The sequence below is a fragment of the Miniopterus natalensis genome, chromosome 14 (assembly GCF_054644295.1).
Source record: "Miniopterus natalensis isolate mMinNat1 chromosome 14, mMinNat1.hap1, whole genome shotgun sequence".
Lineage (NCBI taxonomy): Eukaryota > Metazoa > Chordata > Mammalia > Chiroptera > Miniopteridae > Miniopterus > Miniopterus natalensis.
The window spans coordinates 56,704,789-56,720,880 of NC_142094.1; the positions used below are offsets into that span (position 1 = coordinate 56,704,789).

A 16,092-nucleotide genomic window follows, 5' to 3' on the forward strand; every position below is an offset into this window, starting at 1 on the left:
AAACTACCCAGGTACAGGAGAAAGCCAACCCTGGCCCAGAGCCTGGGCCACCTGCCCTCACACTGTCCAGAAAGAACACCCAGGTCCGCTGCTTGGGGGCGGGTGGGGATTCTGGCCAGCGGGCGCGCCCCCCCCCCCCCCCCCGCCGGGCTCTCCGCAGGAGCGAGACTCTGCCAAGGCTCTGAGGCCACTGTCCTAACATGGGAACATCACTGACCTGATGAACTTGGACTCCACGGGGTCATAGAGAGACATGAGTACCTCGGCATCTTCCCCAATTTTACAGACCACATTTTTGAGGTTGACGAACAAGGCCAGAGAAGGGGTGGCAGCGAATTTTGCTTGTCTGTTGATGTCTATGTTCTGCTTTTGAGACTGTACAAGGAGCAGAATAGAAAGTTGGCATCAGCAACGCTCATCGCCAGCCCCTGCCGGTTTACTCCCTCCAGGATAGAAAGCCATGCGTCACCAGCTGGCACAACGCAGCAAAGCCACTCACGGAGTCACTTTCTGCCCCTACTTCAAGTCCTCAAGACAAGCAAGCAGCTAGTGACTTAAAATAACAAGGCCCTGGGCAATGGCTTCAAACCCGTCCCCTGCGGACTGAGGAGTCTCTTCAGAGACACAGTGTTCAGGGTCCCCCCGATGAGTCAGAATGGGACACCTAGGTAGCCGTTTGTGTCCTGTTGGTTCTCCCATGAGACTAAACCCTACGGGGACATCTCTGCCTTCCTCGTCACGGTGTCCTCGGCACCTGGCACACAGCCTATGCTCAGTGCTCGTGGGTGACAATCAGTTCGTCGATTTCTGAATATCTACCCTACAGAAGATACCATGAAAGGCCACGGAAGATGCAAAAGATCAGTAAGACATGTGTTCCCTGCTCTCAGCGAGCTTAAAATATGTCACCCCTACCACAGCAAAGAAGATGTGCAGAATCCAGTGGCGTTTCCCATGAGATAAGACTCGGAGTCAGTGTCATTAAGATCCTGCCTCCTAACAGCCCCCGCACCCCCCCCACGGGACCAAATCCCTTCAGGTCATCAGTAGCCTGTTCTGGCAGCGGGTCCCACAGGGTTCGCCCCTGTTTGAAACATGCTGTGTAGCTGTGCCTTTTTCATGCAAATCCTGGCTTCCCTGATGTTTTACTAGGACTGGGCGCATGCGCCCAGGTGCAAATGGCATATCAGAGCTGGACTTGCCTTTTCTTCCTGCAACCTTTCCTCCACCTGTTTAGAGGCCACTTCATGAGCTCTGAAGAGGCTGATCGTGCTGGTTAGTTCTGGATCCAAGATGTTCCCGTCTTCGTCTCTCACCACCAAGTCCAAATCGAGAATTCTAGAAGGACACGAATTCAGAATTTCAGGCACAAAACCAAGGGCCTAACATTTTCTAACACAACTTCAGTCCCAGCCACTGAGCAGAGAAAAACATCATAGGAAGTCGGGGTCACACACAAATATTCAGGGGACATAATTCTGCAAGGTCATTTCCTTTATCTGAAAGCGTTTCCCCTTGGAATTAAAAAATGAGTAACAAAAGCTTCCAATGCAACAGTGACTTTCCTCACAGTGACAAATGTTACAGATCTATAAAGTCCAAGTGAGACGTATGTTATTAAATTACTATGTGAACAGTACAAATGGCTTAAGGCACACACATGCCATATATATCCCGGTAGGTTCCACCCCACAGCTTTCCTTCTACCTAGAGTCAGTTCTAATTCCTAAATTAGCCCATCAGAAGATTTTTCAATAACGTTTTTCTACTGTGTTTCAACACCAAACATAAGGAAGTTATCCACAATAACGCTAAGCAACTTTCTGGCCAGATGGTTAAATATAATTGCTAACTTAAAACATGAGCAGCATCTGGCCAACAAAGCTACCCATCTATAGCTGGAAATATTTTTTGGCAACATTCTCTCCATTTTCCCAAATTTTTTAACCACAGTTTTTATTTAAGAAACAAAAAAAAGGTGATTATGTAAAGAAAGAAACCGAGAGTTGTGCCATGTTGGCGTGGCCCTGTGCTTTTTAATAAGGCGTGAGGATCTAAGCCACAGATGCCTTACACTTTGCCTTTCGGATTTCCTGCCTGCCATTAACAAGTCGATAGAAGCAGAATATTTTAATTTTTTTAACCATACAACACAGGAAAGTCTGTTTAAAGAAAGATAAATTTTGCCCGGCCGGACGTGGCTCAGCGGTTGAGCATCGACCTAGGATCCAGGCGATCGGGGTTCGATTCCCAGTCAGGGCACATGCCGGGGTTGCGGACTCGATCCCCTGTCAGGGCGTGCAGGAGGCAGCCCATCAATGACTCTCATCACTGATGTTTCTCTCTCTCTCTCTCCCTCTCCTTTCCTCTCTCTGAAATCAATAAAGATATATTAAAAAAAAAAAAGATAAGTTTCAATTAGAGAATGTCTTAAAAGGTACAAGTTTGAGAGGCAAATAGACTTGCAATAAAGACTCCATCAGAACAAACTAATCTCTGGCTTCGCTGAGGGTTGCACAGCTTAACGCCATGGCATCACTGATGACGTGACAGGCGGGTTCTGTCTTGACAGTTACGCTGGACCACTCTGCACCATTTGGAAGGCAATCACAAAAACTTCAATTTTCCTTTTAGTATCAATTAAACAAATTCACTGATGGTGAACAGGGCCAGCGGGGCCTGTCAGCAGCACGAGAGCAAACAGGCTTTTCAGCCAATAGTGAGAGGCCTGTGGCCCTGCGTGGAAACAGCCTGTCATCGCAATGACTGCAGTGCTCAGGAGCAGAAAGATGTATTTTTTTAAAAAGCCTTGTAAGCTCTCATTAATTGTCTTCGCAACATGTTTGCCAAGTATCACTGCGTGTCCCGGCCCTGAACATGGATGGCCCTGAGCAGCCGGTGCTGGCGTGGGCGCGGTCAGTTAGTGTGGGTGGAGCCCATGCTAATGAGGGCGGGGAGGGGATCGTTCTGGTGTGGGCGGGGCTACAAAGCTCCTGGCTTTAGAACCAGCCAGAAGGTCCTGGTTAATAAAGCTGTCCCTGAGGAGCGGAGACCCAGGCCACGGGCCCACCTGCGGTACACAGCCTGCCACGTACCTCTCACCACAGTCCCGCCAAGAGAGAGGGCCAGGCCCGCTTCACAGAGGAGGAGACTTAAGCTAGAGAAATGTCTAGGAGAGCGCGGACTCTGGATTCTGAGCCAGAAGCCTCTCACGGCAGAACCCGTGCTTCTTCCAAAATGCCACATGCCAACGGTCACAGGAAGCGGCCTGCCGTGGGGCTTCCTCATGCCAATCATTCTTTGTGCTGTTCTCAGCAATCAGTGCTCAGAGGCTCCGGATCCACAGTGAGCTTCCATTAAGGTGCATCTTGCGGGTGTGGCTCAGTTGGTAGAGGGTCACCCATGCACCAAGACGTCACCGGTTCCATTCCCAGTGAGGGCACATTAACAGGTTGCTGGCTCAATCCCCAGTAGGGGCACCCAGGAGGCAGCTGACGGATGTTTCTCTCTTATCAATGTTTCTATCTATCCCTCCCTCTCTTCCTATCTAAAAAAAAATCAATAAAAACGTATTTCTCTTAAAAAAAAAAAAGGTGCCTCTTAGCAGAGCAAGGGAATCTAATGCATCAGAGACTAATTCCATGTTGAGGAAAGGGGGGTGGAACGCCCAAGAAATTACACACAAAACTGGGAGTGTGTTATGTATGTGCATTTTCCTAGAAAGATGGTCCCCGACTTTAATCAAGTAACTTCTCAACACTGTGATTTTATTTTGTACTATTTTTTCTGAAGAAGGACCTAGAAAGATATGTGCAGAGCACTGGGCTATAGAGAAACTGTGGAGTACACTTGAGTTCCTCGGGCAAAATGCTGTCTTATTAAGGCCTGTATTTCCTATCACGGTAGTAAATTAAGTTTGGAAACACTTCCTTTCTTAACCAGATTGTTCCAGGACATAATGGACTTTGGTCGCTTACCGCGGGCACATTAAGCAGGTGGTTTCTGAATGTAAGTTCAAAATATAATACTCTGATAGAAAATAGAATCAAAGCTCCAGAAGTTTGGTTTTTAGGCAGGTGGTCCTAAAACGGGTTTCACTGCGACAATATCAAATACCCTACACCCAGAATCTATGAATTTCTGGGGGGGGAAAACAAAAGCAAAACCCTTCTCCTGCACCCTTCCTAATCCAAACACTACTTCTAACTGATAGTGTGGCTTTTAGAAACTGTTCCCACTTGAAAGTACAAATTAGCAGAAAACAAAACTATGTTCTAATTCTGAATTTTTTAGAGAGTTTCTTTAGTTCACCCAGAGCTCTCTTCAGCGGAAAGGCTGGGGACAAACCCCTCCTTGTCTCTAAGTGTAGGTCCTGACGTGTAAAATGAGGGGGTTGAAGGAAACATGAAGTCTCCCAATCCTATTTTTAAAATCTAAGATCTCCAGCCAGCGTTCCAGGCAGCAGAAATCAGAATCATAAGAAGTGGGCCCCAGGAGTCTGTATTTCCAAAGCTCTCCAAGCGATTGTGATACCCACCAGCGTGTGGAAACCATGTCACCAAATCATCTGTAAGGCTCCCTGCAGCTCTGGACAACCAAGCAGTCACCCAGTGGGAAAGGGCACAGCCTCAGTCCAGTTAGAGACCCAGACTCGGCAAAACTAGGCTGGAGCAGCTCACTTCCGTCCCAGGTCAGAAATGCTCGCTAAGGTAGACCACGCAGCTCTGCAGGGGAGTGAGCACCCCGCTGCCGAAGGCATTCAAACAGGGCTGGGTGGAGGCTCGCTGGAGATGGGAACCTGCGCCCCAGACGTACTCACACAGAAACAATTATTTGTCGTGTATCTGAGATTCAGATTTAGCTGGCTCTATTGGTGTTTGCAAATCTGGCATCCTTACCCCAGTGACAAGTTTAAAAGGTAACCTTTGACATCCCTTTCAGCTCTGAGAACCTAGGAATCCACAGAAAGAAATCAGGAGGTGCACAAAGCACCCCCACGTCTGGACTCAGTCACATCGTGGCACAGAACATGGAAGTTCCCTGTGGGGGGCCCGTTGTGAAAAGGGCAGGCTGCCCCAGCCTGGCTTCCTGAAAGAACAGGGTTCCACTAGAACTCAGAAAACTCCTGATTTTTGGGACACCGTAGGAAATGTCTCATCCTTTTGAAAATGAAAACGACGCCACTGTTTGGAGGTTAGGAGTTTGGTTTTGTGATTAAGTATGGTTTTAGTCTCTAGAGGTTCTGTCGATGTCACCCTATCGGATCGTTTACCCATGAAATCATCTTCCCAACGAACAAACCTGTTTCCGTAGTCGATTTTGGCAGTGACCTTCTTCTTTAGCTCCTTGAGCTCATCCTGAGGCAGAGTCCCCGAAAGGATCTGCGAGCGCCACTCGATCAGGTCGTAGATCATGTGCCGCACGCTTCGGAACATCTCCCTGTTGTCTTGCTACATGGAGGGGACAGAGGAGCCCATGTTAAGGCTTTGGGTATAAAAGAGCACTGTGGGTGTGTGTTTTTTCAAATACACATGCGATACACACTTTACATGATAAAATGCAATGTACGTGCAAGTAAAAGATGCTTTTAACACATTCTGGAACACATACGGAATGGGGTTCCCGTCAGACACTAAAAGATTAAAAGGCTGAAAAGCAAGTAATGCACGATCCTCGATATCCCATCTGCACTGCAGACGATGCACCGCTGAATCTAGAGGCCGACTGGAGAGGGTCCGCACCGAGAGCCCCAGAGCCAGCCCGCTGGAGCCCCCTGCCCCCGTGGGCAACGATTGACACTCCATCGGAGTAAGTCTGAGCCTACAGGTCTCGCCTACCCAGTCTTCAGAATCCCTTCGCACAAGGGGATGCCGGCCCCTGGGCCTTGCTGTCCCCTGGCTACAGAGGACCTAGCACCGGCCACTGGAGCCTGTGGGTCAAGCCACACACACACACACAGAGGAGGCTTCGGCAAGGAGCCAGGTCTAAATCTACAAAGTTCTGGGTGCCTTCGCGCCAAAAGGAAAACGCAAATAAGATGCAGGATCCACACTTCTTACCACTTTCTATCTATGTCAAGGGATGATACAAAGAAAAGCACCCGTCCTGCACCTGCAAGGGTTCAGTTCACCAAGGAAATCAGGGACCATCCAAAGGAAAAACAACCCAGAGGTTCTTTCTGTGAAAAGGAATCTAGGTGATGCCGGAGTTGGTAAAATTCTACACACACGAAGCCTATACAAAATTAAAATGTGATCATTGCTACCTGTTAAAATAACGTCTCCTCTACATATCTGAACCTGTCGCCCCACTATTTCTAGTATTTGACCTTCCTTCTAGGAATTTCTACGATCCCCACCCCCATCCTTCATATAACACAACACCCTAACAGGCTATTTTACATTCCATCGACTCTTCTTTATATTATTATCCTAATTTTAATTTGTTAAATGGAAATTAAATCGTCAAAATTAATGGTTTATTGAAACATTGATTCCCTCTTACTAATTCTCCTTGCCCATTTTTCTAAAGCCTTACCTAATATCTAAAATCCTTAATGTTTTGCTAGCGTGTCTACAACAACACAGTAGAGAGAGAGAGAAAAAACTAACAAAAACCACATTTAAAAGTATAAGCACTTTTCTTTGGCTTTGCACAAATCCAACGATGTAAGTCCATAACAGACAAACATAAATTTTTTAAAAGGAGGCCCAGGGGTCATCAGGATGCCTGCTTTAGGGGTAGAAGGCTAAAACCGGGTCCACTGACACATTAGTCAGCATCAATTCCTGTTTGTTTTGCTCCCATATTTTTGTTTAAAAATTGCAAAGTCGAACGTGAAACAGCGACTACGAAATTGCAAGAGATTTACACAAAACATTCATAGCTAACGTTACACTTTTAGGTTTTGGAGAACATTTGATGAACAATTATGGCAACTGCTTATTACTGCGCATTTATAGGAAACCACTGTATAATCAAAAACAACAAGCCTGCCCGCAGAGCAGCTGTGGGACTGCAGGAAGTTTTCTGTGTCCCCGAGAAACCGATGCGGGGACTGCCTCCCTGCACAGCCCGGCCTCCGCGCTGACGGCATTAGCATATGAGAAGAAATCAACAGCTCCAAGAGAAACGCCGGCTAACAAAAGGTAATCTTCTGCAAATATGAATTTATGTGCAAGGAAACGCCCGAGGGAGCGGGAAGTGGGAGATGTCACAGCCCCCACCTCCCTGCATTAATAAGACCTCACCCACAGCCAGCAGAACCAGACAACTGCGCACGAAGCCAGAATGGAAACCATTCCCCACCTCTAACAAACATGCTCAAATCTAGAAGACTATGTCGTTTCTCAAACGATAACAGGCATTACCTACAGCAGCCAGTGGCCAAAAAATAAACAAACAGTAACCATCTTCCACCGAGTCCATCCATACGTACCTATTACAGTTTAAAAGCGGATTTTTGTTTCCAAGAACAAAATATAAACATTGAGGGCACGTCAACGCCACTCGCCTAATCCTGTCTTCGAAAGCAAAACAGCCCATTCACTTTTCAACGCAAGGAAGGCAAGACCCGGGACCCCGTCCCTTACAGACACTCTGCTGCCCTGAGCACAGCTGCACCCCAACACAGAGCAGGTCAAAGGGGTCACGACCCCCCAAGGCTGAGTAGAATTCTGAGCCATGTTGCTTTCCTATCACCCAGTCCAGGTTCTGCTTTTGAGGTTCCCAGGGAAAGAAACCCATCCACCGGGACAGAAAAGGCCCAGAAAGACCACCGTCAGTTGCTTAGCTTCGATTCGCATCCCTTCCTCTCACCACGTAGAGCTGCCTCCAGATGGTGGACCACTCTCGCAGCGTCGTGGTGACCTCCTGAATGAGCGGGAGGTCGCCCGGGATGACCGTCTCATGTTGCCTGGGAAGAGACGAGGGAAGGACAGCTGAGTTCACGGCTCATTAATCGCTGCGACTGGCACCTTATAAATTCCAAACCTAGGCCACAGAGTTAAATAAGCAAACGGAGCGAGAACACACAGCCAGGCCGGTGTCCGCACCCAGGAAGGCACACATCTCTAAGGGCAACAGGTACCATCTGTACGGAGCCTGAGAGTGTCGGTCCGCCACGCTGAGTGTACGCCGCCCGCCTCCCATGCCAGCCAAGACGGGGCGGCGGGTAACACCCCCCTAAAAGTCTTCAGGGCGCCCAGGTCTGGGACGTGGAAGGTGCCTTCGTAATACGTGTGCCCATCTATCTTATACATGCCGTGAATGATAGCCAACCTGTGTGGCATCAAAATGCAGGTCTGGGTTAGGATGGTTTCTGCATTTCCTTCGCGCATGAAACTCATTACACGGTAGCACCGAAGCAGTTACCCGCGGCGGACTCTGAGCGAAGGTGCTGCCGCCGGATGTCCACAGGTCCTCCACCTGACCCCAAACTCTGACGACCCCCTTTCTCTTTCTCTCTACTCCAACAGGTTAACCCTTGACTTGTCCTTAACCTGTTATCTAGCTGAGCATTGGCTTTTATCAAATCGACCACTGTTTTCTGGTCACGTGTTCTGGGTCGGGCATGTGCTACGCAGGACTCACAATATCGGGGACTGAGGAAGAGACTGAATTTGTGGCTTGTGAAGTAGACACCTGGCCCCAGATCCTGAACAGTGTTCTGAACGCCGGGGCGCCAATGAACACGGAGTGTTCGGGGACGCTGACAGGTCCCACCTACACATCGTGATTTGTGCTGGGCCCAGACCTGAGGGCAGCACCCTGACGTTGGAGGGTCCACACTTACGGGCAGGACCCCGACGTGAGCCACAATTGGGGTCCAGGCCTTCAAGGACTTCCTGATGGTGGAGGGTTCCCAAAGGAAGAGACCATGGAGCCCCGAAGAGAAAGCCTACGGGGAGGTCTGGCCACAGGCTCCGGGTGGAGCAGCAGAGATCAGACGCCTGAGGGAGGGGTGCGTACGGGACCACCCCCCACAGGACGGCCTTTAGGAATTGACCTTTGACGGGACATCATCGGTGCCCATTACGAGACGTGAGTGTTAAAACAGCCCTGCCGAGTCTGTGTCCTGGTTTCCCAGGGGGGATGCTGATCGAAATGTGGGTGGTGCATTGGTCCGCAGGGCCATCCCGCCGGCCTCCAGGGGATTCCTCCCCACTCGCAGGGTGAGTACACCCGTCAGCACCTGGGCTGTTTCCATGTATTTATTTGTATTCATCAAAGTGCCTTTTAAAAAAATTAATCATCTGCCATCTGACTGCTACACTGATGCTGACAGAGACGGATGTAAAACACATGGACAGTGATGGGTGAGAGGAGAGGCCCAAAACCTTCGTTTTTTACCTTCCCTTTAAAATTCTGCATATGAAACATTGTATCTGTATAAAAAACACCACATCCCAGGTCATCCCATTCATGCCCCTCAATTATTTCCTTCATCTGAATGAGGTGTCAGGGCCCCGCAGAACCCGAGCTGGTCCTCTGCACACGTTGAAAGTGCAGCTCTTGGGAAGGCAATTTTGTAATCAGCCGGAGAGATGCCATTATGCAGCAATCGTCTGATTAGTAATTTTATAACCTACATATTTGACTGAGAGTGAAGATGGAGCTGCGACAAACAAGGAAAAGATTTTCATGCTCCTTTCTCTCCAGTCCACACCTGGCTATTTGTTCGCCACTCCTGCCTAGTGGGTTCCTCACTCTGCAAACGTCCTTGTAATGACCTTGTACAGCACTGCGATGACCTCTAAGAAACACACACCACAACTGGACAAAATGTAAATGTTACATGTCCCTATTTAACAGCTGCTCTTCAGCCTAAACTCCCCTTGCACCAAAGCCTGAGAAGTCTCCCAGGAATGGATTCTAAGCTGGGGGATTGTGCAGCCTCTGCCGGGGGGGGACGGGGGGGCGGGGGCCAGACCACCCAGGAAGCTCAGGGCACCAGGAGGCCCTCCAAATTCAACATCAGGATCAAGGACAATGACTACAGGTAAGGAGCTGACTTCAGACTCCTCAAAGGCTCAAAGCCACATTTAACACAACCGTAAATCCCCCTTCCTCTCCCCAAACTCCTGTCACCCATGGCCAATCACGTCCACCATCCAACCCCCGAGGGCCCTGGCACTGGGCGGGCAGCGAGGCCGAATATCACTCTCTTCATGAAACAGCAACTCACCCTTTTCCTTCAACAATTGCTTCTTTCAGATGAATATATGAAGCAGGAAATATACCCTATGGGGAGGAAACAAAGACAGTTTTTATTATCAATGTGGACACTGATTGTCAATCAAACACCTGTCCCCAGAAAGGTGAGGGTGGCTGGCTCTCTATTAACTCTGCAAGTTTTACGCTGAGTCTCACATTCAACAGAGCAAAGAAAACAAAGTGTAAGAGATGGCGACTCAGTCAGCTTGTGTTTCAAAGAGGCTGCTGATGTCTCAGGAAAACAGGCAATTTCTCTGCAAAGAGGCAATTCCAGAGGACGTCCTGTGTCTTCTCCATAGGTCGCAGCTGGTTTTCACTGCTGACCTGGACACAGGCAGACCAATAGCCGACTGATGCCCACACAAGTTTTTCGGTGATGCTCTCTGACAGTTACTGATCTCAAAGAGCTAAAATGACCACCAAAATTCACCTGACCCGCAGAGACTCTCTCGACAGTCTCCAGAAATGGTTGAATGTCACCCAATCTGCAGAACTACCGGGGGAGCACGGTTTACAGTGCTCTCAGCTCCCCAGGGCAGCTTGCAGTGGACACAACTGACGGGAGCCTGGAGACAGCTCCTCCAGGACACTCGGGGCCGGGCACAGTCTTTGAAGTGCCAGGAGCTTTACCAAGCGAGCCGGTCCTGCTTCCTGAGCAAGCGCAGGCCTCCCCTCCAGCAGGGATGGGAGGCGAGCAACCTGAAAGGCAAGGGCTGGGGCCTCGGGCAGCACCACACAGGCCGGGCACGGCTTCCCGCGTGAGATTCAGGACGTGCGGCAGAAACCATTCAGTAGCGCCGGTGGCTCTGACCCACCTGCTGTGGGAACAGGAGCTTCTGACCAGGTTGCCCTGGCATCTGGCCCCAAAGGATTGACACGGGCCATCCAGGAACCACAGGCACTTGTCATGCTAGGGAAGGGCATGGGCACGAGTCCCGATCCTCCTGCCGACCAGGAACGTGGCTGAAGTTCATATAAAGAACTGACACAGAGAGGGAAGGAGTGGGGCAGAGTGACGGGCTGGTCCAAAGCCTCATCTCTATATTAATAAAGCCCTCAGATCAAACGTGGGGCTGCATCAGCAGGAAGGCCTCTTCGTTATCGGAGGGGCGATCAGTGTAAACCACAACCTCCCCTGAAGAAACCTACCCCACCATCCAGCCGGTCTGAATCTAACCCTGTTCAGACCTCAAGGCTCCGGTCGTCGGCTGGGTGGAGCCTGAGGCGGGAGGTGGGGCGGGAAGTCCCGGCTGGAGCCACTGACTCCAAAGCCTCAGTTATAGGCTCCGGACCACAAGAGCCCAGCCCCACAGGAGATCATGAGAGGCAATGTTAGGCAAGAGAAGTGAAATGAAGCATCGGTCCAGCATACTTAGATACTAAAACACGTACAAGTTAACGTGGACAGCCTGACCACAGCTTCAAGCGGACATTGCTTCCAAATCACAGAATGAAACAGAAGAGCCATCGTTGGGTTTGTGAGGCTAAGAACAGAGAAGCCGCAGCAGGACTGTGCCGGGGAGTGTCGGGCACAGGGACCGAGGGTAACTGTCCGTCCCGGCCTCGGAAACTCAAACAGCACGCGTGCCGACTGCCCCGGGGAGCAGGAGCTCCTTCTGCAGCGGGCACAGCCGTATAAAAAGAGCTACACGAGAGAGGGGAGCGGGTGCGAGCTTCGCAAATCTGTTCATTTATCATCAAGGAAAATGTAGGACTGAAAACCGCGACCGGGTTTCTGGGGGTTTTTGTTGCGGTTGTTTTCTGAAGCCATCGCACCCACGTCATTCTTTTGCACACCCTGCGCTTAACAAGGGTGCGAAGCTCCACCAGGGAGGGCCTCGCCTCCCGCGACAACAGGCCAACAGCCTATCGCAGCCCCGCAACCCACTCGCGGGACGCAGCTGCCGTTCCTACGTCCACACTGTTCAGGAGGAAACGGCTCAGGGCAGTCGGCCTTTCGGCCCACGGAGTTTAGATTCGGAGAAAGAGACGCAAAGGAAATCGCGTAGACAAGAATGAGAGAGAACTGATTTCCTCTCACGGGGTGATTTAGGAAGGGACATGCACGGGTTTTAATAAAAACGACTTACCTTCTTAGACTTCTTTCTTAAGGTGTAACCTCTGTACCACCCTAAACAAACGCAAAGTGGAGACGGTTAGTACAAGGTGAAAATGTTCTGCAGACCCTGGGGTCAGCTCGCCACCGGAGCTCAACAACCCTAACGCTTTGGAAATACACTATGGGGTTTTGGAAAGATCGGCTCGACACTGTACTTGAGGCCTGGGCAGTGGCCTGGACAGACAGACACCAGCTCCTTCACCTCCACCGGCCACCCACGGCCTTGAGGGGTCACTCTGAAGTTAAGAAGCACAATTCCGAGATGAGGGTGTCCTTTTGCCCCCTCGAGCGGGCTCCTTGAGAGTGCATGGTCCTGTCTCTCCCTGTCTGACCTGGGTTGGGGTCGCTGCCAAGTGCAAACACCAGCATCCTCAGATCATCAGGGGCTGCCCCGTAACAGAAATGCTATTGAGAGCCCAGTTCCTGCCCCTTCAGTCAGAGGATCTGCCCTGGGGCAGCCACGACCTCACAAAGCATTTCTGTGGCAAATGCCCCGGACAGGAAGCAGAAGCCAGGGACCGGGCCCACCTACCCCTCGGGGTCTGGCCAAGGCTCAAGTCCCCATTCCCTGAATGTGAGGAGAAGACAGGAGTGAGGGCAGGAGACGGACACACGGCAGTTGTTGGCAGGAATTCATGCTAAATGGAAGAGTCCCTTCAAAGATGGACCACACCTGACCACACCCTTGGCACTGACCCTCAGGCTGGGGGCAGAAACTGTCCGAACAAACACCTGTGGGTCCACGCCAGTCACCAGCCTCCCAACAAGTCCGCCACAGCACAACATCAGTGACTGGTTCCTTATCAGGAGCACAGGGACGTCACGTCAGGGCACCTGGCTCGGAGGAAGTGCACCAGAAGCTCAGACAATTCCACGTCTGCCCACAAGAGCAAAAAGACCAAGCAGAGAATCTCCACAAGCACATGGTAAGTGCATGTTGGGTAAACCCGCTGAGTAACAAAATACTGGGTTTTCATTCAGCATGGAAAAGGCAACCCTTAGAAATCAGGGTGTGTGAATCAGCTCCGAAAAGGAGCACAGGTAAATGCCTGGGCAGGGCCCCTCTTAGGAAATGATCATTTTCACAACCAGAGGCGGGAAACCAGAAAGCGATGGGGCCCAAATGAGCCAGGTCCTCAGGGATGATTTAGCAGCTGCTTTCTAAGTGTTCAGAACAGGAGGGCAGACTCCCGGGCGCCTTGCAAAGGACTTGCTGAGACCTCAGGTGACTGACTGAACCCACTGCACTGTCTTGACAAGGGGACTAAACAGAGCAATGGAGGCCCCGCAGACACGCAATGTCCAGATAGCAGCTGCGCAGTGGGGGGTGGTCTCCCCAGAGCCACGTGTCCATGTCAGGGGTTTCTACGTGCCAGGCCAGTGTCGGTGCCTTCTAGGACGGTGTTCTAGAAGAAATGGGAGGTCAATGAAGTCGGTGATTCAAAGCTACATTTATTCAACCGAAAGAGCTGTCCACTCTTCCGTTACTGTGTCTTTTCTGCATTTCCGTGTGGTGGTTTTTTTTTAGGATTTTTTATTGATATTTTAGAGAGAGAGAGGAAGGGAGAGGGGGAGAGAGAGAAGAATAGATGTGAGAGCGAAACATCGATTGGCTGCCTCCTGCACGCCCCCTACTGGGGATGGAGCCCTGGAATCAAACATTTCAGGGCACGGATGACCCCAACCAACTGAGCCACACCGGCCAGGGCTTTTCTGCATTTTCAGTATTGATATACCCTTCTATTCTGAGCCTGAGAAGGGATTCATGTCCTAGGATATAGAAGGAAAAACTGCAAAGAAAAAGACAGACACCAAGTAAAATGTGAGCGAAGTTTATAAACAGTGCATAGAACCCTGAAAGACTTGCACATGCATGAAGAGACGCTCAACCTTAATAACGACCAGAGACACGAACATTTAAAACACAATATTGCTGCACAGTTATCAGAGTGGTAGAGAGGGGGACACTGTGGGATATGGGTCGCCCCTGGGCACCGTGGGTGGGAATGTACACTGTGGCAATTAGTGTGGGAGCAGCCGTCCCTACTTCTCCAAAGTTTATATCCCTACACCCTGGGACCAGCAAGCCCCCCACCGGGAACGCATCCCAAAGACATCCACACCCCCATCCATGCACAGTGGGAGGGACACAGGATGCTCAAGGCTGGGTGATCCGGGGCGGGCGGGGGGGGGGGGGGGGGGGGGGGAGGGGGGGGGAGTGGAGGCGGGCAAGCGCCCGTTGCTGGAGGGCAGTTAGTAAAACATGGGGAGTGCCCACCAAGCAGTGAGAACCACGGGCTAGATATCCAGAGACAGCAGGAGTGCACCTTTCAGTAGAGCACCGAGGGACAAGTCAGAAACAGAGTGAGAGCTACGAGCGCGTTTAAATACATGAAAAATAGAGGGATGGCAACCAGTCAAAGAACACGAGCAAACAAAACCCACCTCAAACGCAGCGCCGGGCCTTCTACGCGAGGGGGAGGAGAGAGCAGTGAGCTCTGGGGGTGTCTTTTCTTTTCCTTACACCAGCAGAAGGCGGTTAATCTTTTAATGGCCTTGCTAAGCAAAAGGAAACCCCACGAGTTTCCTCCCCGAGACTTTCTGCTTTAATCCTCTGACCACCTGAGCTCACAGGCTGCGCGCCAGACACGGCCCCAGACAGAGCCAGCCTTCAAGCAGATCGGGCCGGTGTCCGCCCTCCGAGGGCTCACAGAGGAGAGGACGCCCCCAGACAGGCAGGGGGCAAACCACAGCCTTGTCGTAACACAGTGGCTGTGGTTTTAATCAAAGGACAATTTCCTAATCTCTGTGCAATGCCTGGCGCTCCCTGAGGTTCAGCATCCAGGCCCCGGAGATCCTTACGGAGATGAGGGCCGCAGGTCGGGCACATCCGTGGCCACCGAGAGTCACGTAATAACATCAGTGATCCTGGGTACGCGTGACCCTGGACGCTGGGTAAAGGCAGGGGTGTGCCCTCAATGCCCTCAATGCCCTCGCAGCTCCTTCCGCCGAGACCCGTAAGCTTCCTTTTCCTGTGCTGTGTCCCCCGCCTTCAGGAGCCGGAGACGGCGAAATTAACCATCGCTTGAGGGCAAATTTGTTTTGTGAAACTTAATATAAAGAGTGATCCGCGAGAAATTTTATATTCTCAGGAGCAATCTCAGTAATATCCTGAGAAGGATCACACAGAAAAAGAAAATCCAATTTGACAAACAGAAATAAATTTTCATAGAGGAAGGGGGGGGGGGAAGCAGGAGAAAAGCCCAAACTCTAACGCAATCCGTGAAACTTAAACAGAACAAGAGGAAAGAGCAGAAAAACAATTATCCCACTTCTATTGGATGGTAATAAAATCACCGAGCCTCCCGAAGTCCCAGCTCGTTCCCCGGATGCGTTCCTCGGACCGGGTTCTGATTCCAACCAAAAGGCAGTTTCCAAAGGTGGGGAATTCATTTTCCATCAATGAGTCTTTACAAAGGGTGGAGTTTTTTAAACAAAATTTGGCAGACCGGCCCACCAAACACAGGCTCCCTGAAGGGTCCTTTCTCAGGATGCCAGCCAAGCTGTCCCATGCCTGCTCCCCAGCTTTTCTAAGTTAAATGTGTAACGGGGATCCCCGACTCGCCTAAGGGACCCCGCTGCTTTAGGGACGTTCTTGGTAGGAAGCGAAGGACCAGACGTCACAGTCCCCACACACCCGGGCAGCACAGGAGATGGCTATTCAGGAATGACGTCACTGCCCAGCGTTTATTAACCCC

The 16,092-nt window shown here is 50.8% G+C and overlaps 1 protein-coding gene across 4 annotated transcripts in view; it reads right to left on the reverse strand.

Annotated features, from left to right (window-relative positions):
* The window catches only part of DOCK1 (dedicator of cytokinesis 1), a 287,380-nt gene that overhangs the window by 237,882 nt on the left and 33,406 nt on the right, over positions 1-16,092 (reverse strand). For all 4 annotated transcript variants that reach the window (XM_087824025.1, XM_087824024.1, XM_087824027.1 and 1 more), the window contains exons 3-8: positions 12,306-12,346; positions 10,187-10,242; positions 7,819-7,915; positions 5,302-5,450; positions 1,203-1,338; positions 218-375 (exon numbers count right to left, since the gene is read on the reverse strand). In XM_087824025.1, the coding sequence (XP_087680151.1) occupies positions 218-375; positions 1,203-1,338; positions 5,302-5,450; positions 7,819-7,915; positions 10,187-10,242; positions 12,306-12,346 (637 nt within the window). The remainder of the gene's footprint in view (positions 1-217; positions 376-1,202; positions 1,339-5,301; positions 5,451-7,818; positions 7,916-10,186; positions 10,243-12,305; positions 12,347-16,092) is intronic.